Source organism: Camellia sinensis, chromosome 1 (genome assembly GCF_055761805.1).
Source record: "Camellia sinensis isolate YWXY chromosome 1, ASM5576180v1, whole genome shotgun sequence".
Taxonomy (NCBI): Eukaryota; Viridiplantae; Streptophyta; class Magnoliopsida; order Ericales; family Theaceae; genus Camellia; species Camellia sinensis.
The window spans coordinates 198243669-198255631 of record NC_138961.1 but is presented as its reverse complement, the minus strand read 5'-3'; the positions used below and the strand labels follow the sequence as shown (position 1 = coordinate 198255631).

Sequence of the window (11963 nt, the reverse complement as noted above, 5' to 3'; positions counted from 1 at the left end):
ATCCAACCAGATATAGCTCACGCAGTTGGCGTTGTGAGCAGATTCCTTGCCAATCTAGGAAAGGATCATTGGGAGGCGGTCAAATGGATTCTTCGGTACTTGAAGGGAACTTCAAAGATGTGTTTATGTTTCGGGGGAGCTGAACCAATTTTGGAGGGTTTTACAGATGCCGATATGACAGGTGATCTTGATGGTAGAAAGTCTACATAAGGATTTCTGTTCACCTTTGTAGGGGGAGCTATTTCATGGCAGTCCAAACTACAAAAGTGAGTTGCTTTATCTACAACAGAGGCAGAGTACATTGCTGCCGCAAATGCTGGAAAGGAAATGTTGTGGTTAAAGCAGTTTCTCCATGAATTGGGTCTACAGCAGGAAGAGTACAAGGTACATTGTGATAGTCATAGTGCAATTGATTTAAGCAAGAATTCCATGTACCATTCACGTACAAAACACATTGATGTCCAGTATCATTGGATACGAGAACTGATGGAAAAGCAACTGATGAAACTAGTGAAGATTCACACAGACAAGAATCCTTCTGACATGATGACCAAGGGTGTCACCAGTGACAAACTGGAAGTTTGCAAGAATTTGACCGGGATGGACTTCAAGTGAGAAGTCAGTTATCCATGTGGGCGTGGAGGGGGAGAATTGTTAGCTTCCAGCCCACACTCCACATTGTGTGGGTGGCACCATGTGCTAAAGAAGGGTGGTGGGGCAACACCAACTCACCAAAGGAAGATAGTGAGGGTGGCACCACATTGGCCAATTATGGCTATCACTTCACCTACTCCTCTTCTCTTGGTTATAAATTGAGATGAGTGAGGAGGGGTTGAAGAGACAATGCAGTGAGCAAACTGAGAATACACAGAGGAGAGTATAATTTGTGAGTGAGAGAGTACTATAGAGAGTTGTGAGGTGTGAGTTCTGTAATCTCCCTCCGAAATAATTCTATAGTGGATATCTCTCTATGGACGTAGGCAATTGTCGAATCACGTAAATATTCTTGTGTTATTGTGTGGAATTGATTTCTAGTGTCCCATAGACCTAACAACCAAAGGCTACAGTCAAGTCAAAGGTCTTGATTACCGAGAAACTTTTACCTCTGTTGCCAAATTGGTCACCGTTCGTCTTTTTATTGCTGTTGCCGCTACCCAAGGAAGGCATTTTCATCAACTTGACGTTAATAACGCCTTCTTACATGGGGATCTTGATGAAGATTTCTACATGTCTTTACCTCCTAGTTTCGGCCGAAAGGGAGAGACTCGGGTATACAAGCTTCACAAATCTTTGTATGGGTTGAAACAAGCCTCAAGACAATGGTTCCTGAAGTTATCATCAGCTCTTAATGATGCTAGTTATAAACAGTTTAAGTCAAACTATTCTTTCGTCCGACCCAAGATAATTGTTTCACAACAGCTCTCATTTATTTTGATGATGCCATATTGGCAAGAAACAACTTGCAACAAATTCAAGAAGCTAAACAATTTTTGAGTAAACAATTCAAACTCAAAGATCTTGGTCAATTAAAATATTTCTTAGGAATAGAAGTAGCACGATCAGCCAAGGGAATTTCACTTTCACAAAGAAAGTATGCTCTTGAAATACTTGAAGATTCTGGTTTTCTAGGAGCCAAACCTGCAAAATTTCCTATGGAACAAAATTTGACTCTTAATCAATCAAATGGAGAACATTTAAAGGATCCTTCCTCATATCAGAGACTTGTTGGTCGCTTCATATCCTTAACCATTACATGACCAGATCTAGTATATGCAGTGCATGTCTTAAGTCAATTCATGGATAAACCACAAGTGCCACATCTCGATGCCGCCCATAGTCCTAAGATATCTCAAACAAAAACCAAGCCAAGGAATTTTTCTCTCCGCCTCAAGTCCAATCCAATTGAAGGCTTACTATGATGCAGATTAGGCACGTTGCCAGGACACTAGAAGATCAATAACTGGTTACTGCATACTGCTTGGTCACTCACTTATTTCTTGGAAAACCAAGAAACAATCCGCGATGGCTCGATCAACTGCCGAAGCAGAGTACCGCTCCATGGCAGCAACTTGTTGTGAGATTACTTGGCTAAAGTATGTCCTTAATGATTTAAAGATCAAACATCCACAACCTGTCACACTATACTGTGACGATCAAGCAGATCTTCATATTGCTTTGAATCTAGTCTTCCATGAACGAACAACACACATTGACATTGATTGTTACTTAATCCATGAGAAACTCCATGAAGGCATGATTCAAACTGCTCATATTCGGACACTTCATCAGCCAACTGACTTATTCACCAAAGCATTGAGCTCATCGCAATATGAGGCTTTACTTGGCAAGTTGGGTGTTATTAACATACACTCCAACTTGAGAGGGAATGTAAGGAAAGCACAATCAAATGACTTGATTGCAGCAATCTTTGATAATTATAGGATTGTGTATAGTCAAGATAGTCATTCTGTTTTATTCTATATTTGTTAATACATAAGCAAGGCAATACATTAATTGTAGGCTTTGACATAAGATTTAGTTCCTTGAACTTCTTGTATAAAGATGTACGAATTCCTCAATGGAAGATATAAGTGAAAATTGATTCAACTTTTCAATTTCTTCACTGTGAATCTTGAGAGGAAATAAGATTAGTGGCCAAAATGTTACATGTGCGGTCTATAGACTATTTATATACTTTTGTGTAGATACATACACTACAAAAAAAATTAAGGTTTTAGAGATCAAAATTTAGAGATAAAATTATTTTTTAAGGACCAAATAATTTTGTTACAAAAAGTATTGTTATTATATCTTTAGTAACAAAAATTAGATATTACACTGCTGGAAAATTCACTTTTAGCGGTGTTTAAAAAACACCGCTAAAAGTACTCAAAACGTCGCTAATTCTTTTTGTGACGTTTAGCACCAAACGCCGATGACGCGGCCGTCGCTATAACTTTATGGCGTTTAAAAAACGTCGTTATATTAGTATAGGCGGTGTTTTTAAAAGCGCCGCCAAATGTCCTACCTAAGTGTACTGTGACGTCACTCTGACATTTAGTGACGTTTTTTAAAACGCCGTCATAGACATTTATACATTTTAAAAATCTTACCGTTGGGATGGGATATAGTGACGTTTTTTAAACGCCGCCATAGCCTTTTTTTTTAATTTTTAGATTTTGTTAATTTTATATGGTTGAACAAAAAAAATACCTGTCAACAATTATTAAGAACTAATAATTAAGGTTTATTAAAAAAATAAATAAACTAAGCTTGAAAACAAAATTAAAAATAAAAAACAATGCATTACATACCTAAGAATAGAAACAATTCAGACTTTAAATACATCAATTAAAATCAAAATGGTCTAGAAGTGTAATTTGCCCAAAAAAATTAAAAAGGAATAGAAAGCACACTAATATGGCTTATAATATTAAAAATACCACTTATCTTCCAATTATATCCAAAGATGAGCCTAAACTATATGCAACAGATGATACATTTGGAACCATACAGTACGCTATAATTCAATTAAACAAGATAAAAAGAATTAGAGGGGGGAAAAAAGTATAAGAACAAGAACAAATAAAAAAAACTTCATCATATTCCCTCCAATGGCTTTTTCCCTCTCCTCTCACATAAATTCTACATGTAACAACTTCATATCCATCATGATGATCATTCGGAGTTACATAGCTTCTCACAATCAAACAAAGTTGGGTTTCAAATTATTCTGTCTTGTCTTCTTCCAAATCACCGTTCGATAACCCGTTGTTTCCACCATGTACTGATTCGACTTCAAGTGGTCTTCGAATATCCTTTGAAGGCATAGGAGATGGTTTTATGAGTGTCAAAGTATTATCATCCCTATCAAACTCTTCACTTGCTTCTCCCGAGTAAGTATAGCTGCCACATGTGAAAATATTCAATGTGGAGACAAGAAAATAATTGACAATTAATTATTAAATAGAACTTATCTTCACATTTTTGTTTTTTACATATACGAAATTTCCTATCAACTATATGGAAGAAAAGCGTTCATATTGAAGCTAGTTTTGTGTTCTTGGAAAGAATTAACTTCTATAAGTTATATCTAAAGTAGCAATATTAATTAACTATAATGGAACACAAAATAAGATTTGCATGAAGTACATCATAGTATTTATTAATACTAGTTAATTAGTTATATATATTACTAACCTGTAAGAGTTCCTCTAAAACATCTTCCATAGTAATGATACCAATGACTTCTTCCTCTTGATCTGGAAGTGATTCCAAAACTTTCTTTGTTTTATTTGCATCTCCTTGTTCACCTCCTTTCTTTGGTTGCAGGTTCCAACTGTCACTGCATCGCTCCGCTATGTACTGTAATGTTGGACTCTGACTCTCAGTAGTGTCGCTGGAAGTCACAGATGGTGGTGCATGTGTAGAAATACTCTTTTGTTGCTTGATCTCAATTCCTATATATTGTAAAAGGAAATAGCAATGACCAACATATAACGACAAGTTTCCTTGTGTTCCATTGGACTTTATTTTAATAAATGGACTGAATATATCCAAAATCTAGGAAATTTGTACGCAATGCAATGTCAGTCACATGATCAGGTGAATGGAATTTTGGATTGTAATGTAAAGCACCTAAAATATTGAAAGAAATTACCTTTTCCCTCTGCTTGTTTTTGTAATATTGATGAGTTTGAATTGATGTTTATCATGATCATGTCATTTTTGTCTGTTGCATTTCCTGCAGTGTCCTTAACATTGTGCTTGTTCTTCACAACAGCAGCCATGTGGCTGTGCCCTTTTTGGAATTGGTTCAATATATCATACAGTGGTAAACTATCCTCCACCCTTTCACAGATAAAATCACGCACAAAAAAATAAGAAAAAATGAAAATATTTATGGCATTGCTTGCAAATTCAAGACCAAAATACATTTATAAAATTTCATACCTAGGAATTCTCCTGATGGTAAGAATTCTGATTGGTGTTTCGTCTTCAGCGCGGCATTTGATTAAATTTTTTACCTAACCATCATAGAAAATGTCATAATAGTTAATTTCCGTTGTTTTTTCTCTTAGAACACAAAAAAACAAAAATGAATAAAAAATATGAACACAAACAAACAGGTTGTTACAGGTTCCACCATATGCTTACCAAAATAAGGCCTATAATATTTGATGGGCTTCCTGGAAAGCATAGATGAAATGAATGAGAAATATGAAAGCACACCTCTTCAGTGGAATGTGCACTTGCTTGCTTACTTGCGCGCATGTGTAAGAGTGAGAGAGAGATGAAAAATAGAAAAGATTGGAATTGGCCAAACCTTGAATTTACATCATCTTGCATGCTCATAAGGGCACGAATACCTCCACAGCAGCTGTGGCCAATGACTAGTATATTTTCAACCTGTAGAAAACTTTATATTTACCAAAATGTTTTCCCATCAAAGTTTGTTGCCAAATAGAGTGGCCAATTTGTTTGACACATTGATATCAAGAGGTCAATTACAGCAATTCCAGTCATCTAATATATTTGTGTACGGTATTAGTGACTTAGTCATGAAACACAGAGACACATTTTTTAATCATGAATCAACAATTCCAGATTATTCATTATTGCAACTATATCATAGTCCAATGTAAGCAACTCCAGAATGAGAACATAAGCTTCATAATTGGTTACTAATTGCTATACTTTTGCTGAAAATTCCCTTTCTCCAAACTTATTCTTACTTTATCTCTTTTTTTTTTTTTCAATGACACATGATGTCAAATTCTTTCAGATTTTTGAATGACACATGATGAACATAAGCATTTGTTTCTGTTGGTCCATTCTGCATCAGAAGATAAAATAGCATAGGCCTATTCAGAATTTTGCTTCTAATACACTTATCACAACCATATATTTCCGTTCTCCCACATTTATGCTTACAATAAATGAAGAACTAGTAGTACTAAAATAAAGCCAAGAAAACACAAATGCAATGTATATGGTACCTCAAATGGGGGCACCAAATTTGCCACATTGCGGACTACAAAGGCTTCTCCGGGTTGAAATCCTAGGATGTAGGAGGGACAAACCCTAGAGTCTGCACAAGCAATGACCATGAACTGTTCTTGCAAGCGTCAGTTAAGAAAATCTTAACCAGTTCAGCACAAAATTGAGGTAAATTGCCAATGTAATCCCCAGATGGCTCTAAAATATATCATGGACTAAAAAAAAGTTAACCCTAAAAAACCCATCATACCTTTGATTCTTGACTCTTGGCAAGATTTTCATAGCATTCCAAGTTCTCCCTGTTCAAAGAAAACATCACATCAGGGAAACTCAATTTTCTGTGAAGCTAAACAACAAGATGTCAGAATTATAAGCTTGCTTACAGGAATTTCTGGCTTTTGAAACTCAGAAACCAATGTTTCATTTCATTGAACAGATCAGACCCATTTTGAGTTCCTATTATGCTCTCTTGTTTGCTATTTGTGAGCCCCTGAGTCAGCCCTGGTGGTTCCAACGAGGCCTTCAACCTCAAAACAGGATTGCTCCTGTGAATTCAATCATGGAAGGTAGAAATTAAGAACAGGATACAAAACATGTTACCATGTTTAGTATCGGCAAAATACATAGTGCATATGTTTTAAATTAAATCAAATACATTCTTATCTCTTGGGCTCAATCCTGAGGTTGCATGGTAGCCTATAATCTTAAAAAGAATGACTTTCCTATAAATCAATAATCAGACAATAAAATTAGAAGCTTATTATGTAAGAGTTAACACAACAAAGAAGAAACATAGCATTAAGCTCCTCCAGTATAACCTATGAAGCACAAATACTTTTACAAGAGAATTGTTTCCATATCATACAAATCACATCCCAATACAAAAAAGAAAAAGACAACAAAACGGGGAAAAACAAATAAATTACTAAAACTGAACCAAAAAATAAAAAACATACAACATCAGAAGCCCTGACAGTGACAAAAAGTGAATCTTATCCACCAAAAAAGAGGAGAAAATATCAATTTAACACACAGCTTCTAACACATAGAAGATCCTTCCAAATAAGAAAGAAATAAAGATTGCGAACTAACAAAGCAATTGATGTTAAAGAAGATACACTGTTTTAGGCAAAAAATACGCAGATACATCTACAGATTCTATGTTCTATGCTTCCAAGATTTTGTTTTGTCCACACAAAATAACATGAAAGCGAATGTAGCTAAAACAGAAACAAGCATTTATCTATTTATTCATATGCAGCAATTAACAAATCCAAAGATGATTTCAAGACTACATAAATCCGATCGACTAATTACAATCAAGCAATGATGAATTCAAATCAGATGTAAAACCTAACCATAAATCTAATCCGATCATCGTTAACTCATAAATAAATAAATAAAAGAAATATGGACAATTTACCCATTTGCAGTGATGAAAATGAATAAGCTCTTCCCCTCTGAATCCCCACCTTTGCACTACAGTAAAAAGAAAAGCAAAACATAAATAAACATTTATACTGGAAGAAAAAAGAATGATCTAACCCACTTCTCTTCAGGTTAAATAAACAAATATATAACACACCATGTTTAATGTACTTTTAACTAATTGGTTAAATACTACTTAAATAATTCCTAATATATAACAAGATTGTCAATTCAAACAATCAAATAAACACAACTACATAAGTGTAGCAGCATATATTACATAGGTTTCAGATAAAACAAACACAATATAGCTTCTAGGAACAAATTTTGGAACAAACAAAGCATACCATTGGGCAACTTAAGTGGTTGTACTGCCCTGGTTTACAGATATTGCTATCAATCCCAAGCTCCTCCATTTCCCCCCTCAAAATCTTCATTTCAGCCAAGTCAATACCATTCTCTTCTAGGATCTCCCCATAAAGTTGAGGAACTACAGCAATTCAAAACACCATACTCTCAATAACCCTTCAAACAAAAATATATACATAAAAACACTGAGAAACACATATATGTGGATTTAAAGGGGAAAATCCTGGCATGTGAAGAAAATTGTTCATAACTAAAGAAGAAAATAACATAACTAAAGAAAAAATAGCATAATTAGGGGTTCATATGATACACATTTTTTAAAGGAGTGAATATTAGAATTTTCCTCAACTTTTAGTTTTCAACTTTCAATTTTATCAAACACCAGCTAACTCTTGAAAACATAAAGATGATGCTAGTTCATAGTTTTCTTCAATTCTAGTTTATTTATTTGCAAGAACCAAATAAATAAATAAATAAAAACAGAAAGGAAGCAATAGAATTTTTGTTGGCCTTTGAATTTCTATTTTGTTGGCCTTTTAGTTTATAATAGATAACCTTAACGAATAGAATTTTTACCTTGAATTGGTAAAGAACCACTAAGATTATTTTAAGCCAGAGATAGAGCTTTCAGAGAAGATAATGCTCCTATGGATGGAGAATACTTGCAAAGAAATTATTCTCACTCAAATCTAAGATCTGAAGATGGCGGAAGGATGTCAAACCTACCAAAACATATGATAAAGGTAAAATAGAGCCAAGAGAACTCAACAAAATACAATCAAGATTGTAGGGTGATCCTAAGACAATTTAAATAACAAAATTCTTGCCTTCCATTGGTAGTGTTCCATTGAGCAGATTTCCTCTGAGGAGGAGGACCTCCAAATTGCTAAGATTATAAGTCAATTCTGTAACCCAAGTGAAGAGACTCGTTAATTAGATTGAGATAAAGAAAATAGAGATAAATATAATTTGATGTGGTGAACGATATTCTATGGGCACCTCAATTAGTAGCTCAATTTCAAATGAAAATGTAATGTTAAAAAAATTTAAGGACAATGACGCCATTGATGGCAGTAATAGATTCCAGAAAGATATATTTGACAAAGAACTATAATTTTGCACAAATTGCTAGCAGTAAGACTTCATTTTTCCAACTATTTTAAGTCTTCTCAACACTCAAATGGAGCTAAAAAAATTAACTTATGCAGCATGAATTTGAGAAATAAAAAATACACATACCTTGGTTAGAAAGTGGTCCTTCCATGCTATTGGACACTAAGGATAGAAACTTAAGAGATGGGAGAGCACCCAAAATCTTGAAGGCATCCTCGTCAAAATTATTATAACTTAGATCCAGATGTCTCATCTTGCTCAAATTAGACACTAGTTTAGAATCTAAGCATATGACCATGATCAAATGTCATTAAAAGTCAACCCCAAAGAACCATAAGTGAAAATGACCAACTTATTGTTTTTATAGGTAATTAGGTACTTTTTAGAAAGACTTTCACTCTAATTCACAATTGTAGAGAATATATATATAGTGGTATGGAATGAGAGCGAGCACACCCCCCCCCCCCCCTTTTTATTTCACCAAAAACAGTAATTAGGTAAACCACAAACCGCTAGCTATGTCAAAATTGCAAACCAACTCCAAATGGAAATTTCTATTAAAAAAGCAAGTTAAAGGGTTATGCCTTGGTATCATATCTATTAAGTTGTGGTTTGTAGGTAGTGTTATTTTGTTTGGATATTTTGGTAGTACAGTCAATTTGGTGGGTAAAGAAGGTAAACCACATAATTATGTTTTCTGCTTATTTTTTATGCTTAATAATTCCTATGCTTATTATATACTTTTAGAGACAAAAAGCAAAAGCCCCCAAAAAAATGGAGTGATTGAAAGATTCCATACCTTTTTTTTTGTATTTGTTGTAAACTTCAGTCAATTGGGTATAGTTTGCAAACCACCTTTATTTTTTTGCAGCAAGCAAAAAATAAATAAATAAAGAAGTTATGAGTCTTACAACTTTGACAATTGCAGGGGTGAGGTTTCTAACCGAGGTTGGCTGCCGGTTCATGATAGGTCCATTTGATAGGTCCATTTACTGAGATTACAAAGGAAAATGTAAGAATTCTACCAAGAAAATTATTGACAAGTTTTCATCAGTGGCAATGTTGCTAGCTTACCACTAATTTTACCACTGCCTAAACGATATAACTTATAAGCAAAGCCTCTTATTTTTATGGCCTTTCTACAGATGTTCCATGGGGGTAGTGTATATATATATATATATATCAGACTTTAAAGAATTTTTCCAAGATACTCTTATTGGCAATAAAGGAAAATTAATTACAATAAAAGGAAAAGAGAGATATCACACACAGCTGTCCAATCTCTACTAATAAAAGAAAATTACATATCACACACAGCTGTCCAAACTCTACTAATAAAAAATAAGGGTATGCCCTTGAAATTAGAAGACATTGACCTAGGAGCAAAGAAGCCCGAAGGGAAGCCAAACAACAAATTCTATCCTACAAAGCCCTGACATTATCTGGTTTTCTCTCAAACATTCTAGAATTCCTTTCCAACCAAATCTCCATAGCACCACACAAACTACACATATTCAAAGAACCCAAGCCATTGTATTAGAACCAAAGTGCCTAAAATCATTACAAAGCAAAAGAACACATGAAGAGGAATTCTATGAATGTTCTACCATTGCCATATGAATGTTCTTTTCCATATTCCAAATAATTCTTTTCTTCTACTACCCATGTATAAAATAATAGTTTTGTGCCAAAAGATTACAAGATCAAGCACTAGAAAAAATCTGAGAGAAAGAAATTCAAAAAGTGGACATCAATAACAGAAAATAAATGTATGTACATACACACACACATGGAGAAAGAGAAAAGTTGATTCACAGTTTTTTGCTATATGTAGTGAAGACCAATAATTGCACCAGTATGAAGGCTTGTCAAGGACAAAGGATGACTAAAAAAGACAGGTGAGGGAATGAGAGAACATCATGTTGTGTTGTGTGATTTAACAATAAGTGTGGGCTCTGATAAGAAACAAGATTTGTGCAGCCAACCTAACTAGCAACATGCATCCCCTGTTAGCATATAATATAAGAAACGGATGATTGATTTTAAAAAAAAAAAAAAAGTGAGGCTAGTTAGTAAATGGTTAAAAATTTGTCAATCTATTCATATATATGTATGTATGTATTTTGTGTTCAATTTTAACATCTACAATACACATTATGATCTTCAATCGAAACCTACCATACTTGAATCGAATCAATAGATCTTCAATCTGATCTAAGAATGATAAAGTAGATGAAACCTAGCATACTTGAATCAAATGATTCCGTCAGTAAGAAGATAGAGATGAGACTGATCAACACTTACAATGAAGAAAGAGCTGCGAACGCGAACACGAACTAGAGAAGAGGCTTGAATCGATCTATGAATACTTGAATCGATCTGCAAATACGAAGGGGTTCAGCAACGATTCTACAAATATGAAGGGTTGTCTCTAAAACGAAGGGGTTTGAAGCGAGAGAGAGTGAAATCAAGGGTTTAGAGGGAGAGAGAGCAAGACTGAGAGTGAATAATACTTGAATCGATTTACGAATACATGAATCGATCTGCAAATACAAAGGGGTTCAGCTGCGGTTCTACAAATACGAAGGAGATTGAAGAAAAGAGAGAGAGAGAGAGAGAGAGAGAGTGAAATCAAGGTTTAGTCAGAAAGAGGGAGACTCAGAGAGAGTGAATACGCTACTTTATCTTCTCATATGTTACAAAAATAAAAAATAAAAAAACACATTCGAAGGCGTTTTTAAAACGACTTCTGATATAAAAATGGTGTCGTATTATTAAATAAAAAATGCGACGTTTCTAAAAACGCCGTTAAATGTTAAAAACAGAGGCATTTTTTTAAACGTCGTTAAATAAACGCCGTTAAATACCAATATTCTTAGTGATGAATTATTATCATTTGAGACCAAATTTTTTATCTCAAAAAATAAACTATTTTGAGACTAAATTATTTTGTCCTTAAAAGTCCATTTCTAAGTGACATTTTTAAAATTTTGTCCCTAAAAGCCTTATTTTTTACTTTTCGAAACGACTTTTTAGCGACTATCCTCGTGACG

The 11963-nt window shown here is 34.3% G+C and overlaps 1 protein-coding gene across 9 annotated transcripts; it reads right to left on the bottom strand.

The window, feature by feature from the left end:
- Positions 1 to 3393: 3393 nt before the first annotated feature.
- On the bottom strand, positions 3394 to 11600 carry LOC145801176 (beta carbonic anhydrase 5, chloroplastic-like). 9 transcript variants are annotated; one of them, XM_082891700.1, is made up of 16 exons: positions 11215 to 11597; positions 10287 to 10414; positions 9855 to 9902; positions 8625 to 9765; positions 8374 to 8519; positions 7776 to 7918; positions 7424 to 7479; positions 6384 to 6545; positions 6251 to 6299; positions 6000 to 6113; positions 5327 to 5409; positions 5158 to 5189; positions 4954 to 5027; positions 4661 to 4851; positions 4201 to 4460; positions 3394 to 3906 (listed from the first exon to the last, which is right to left on the bottom strand). In XM_082891700.1, the coding sequence occupies exons 6-13, from the start codon at positions 7863 to 7865 to the stop codon at positions 4999 to 5001; spliced, it is 615 nt and encodes a 204-aa protein (XP_082747826.1). In that variant the 5' UTR covers positions 7866 to 7918; positions 8374 to 8519; positions 8625 to 9765; positions 9855 to 9902; positions 10287 to 10414; positions 11215 to 11597; the 3' UTR covers positions 3394 to 3906; positions 4201 to 4460; positions 4661 to 4851; positions 4954 to 4998. The 9 variants fall into 9 exon arrangements, with proteins under 9 accessions (XP_082747826.1, XP_082747831.1, XP_082747812.1 ...); XM_082891705.1 differs by having other exon boundaries at positions 8625 to 9902; positions 11215 to 11289; positions 11424 to 11597; XM_082891686.1 differs by having other exon boundaries at positions 8625 to 9902.
- Between the last annotated feature and the right edge of the window lie 363 nt (positions 11601 to 11963).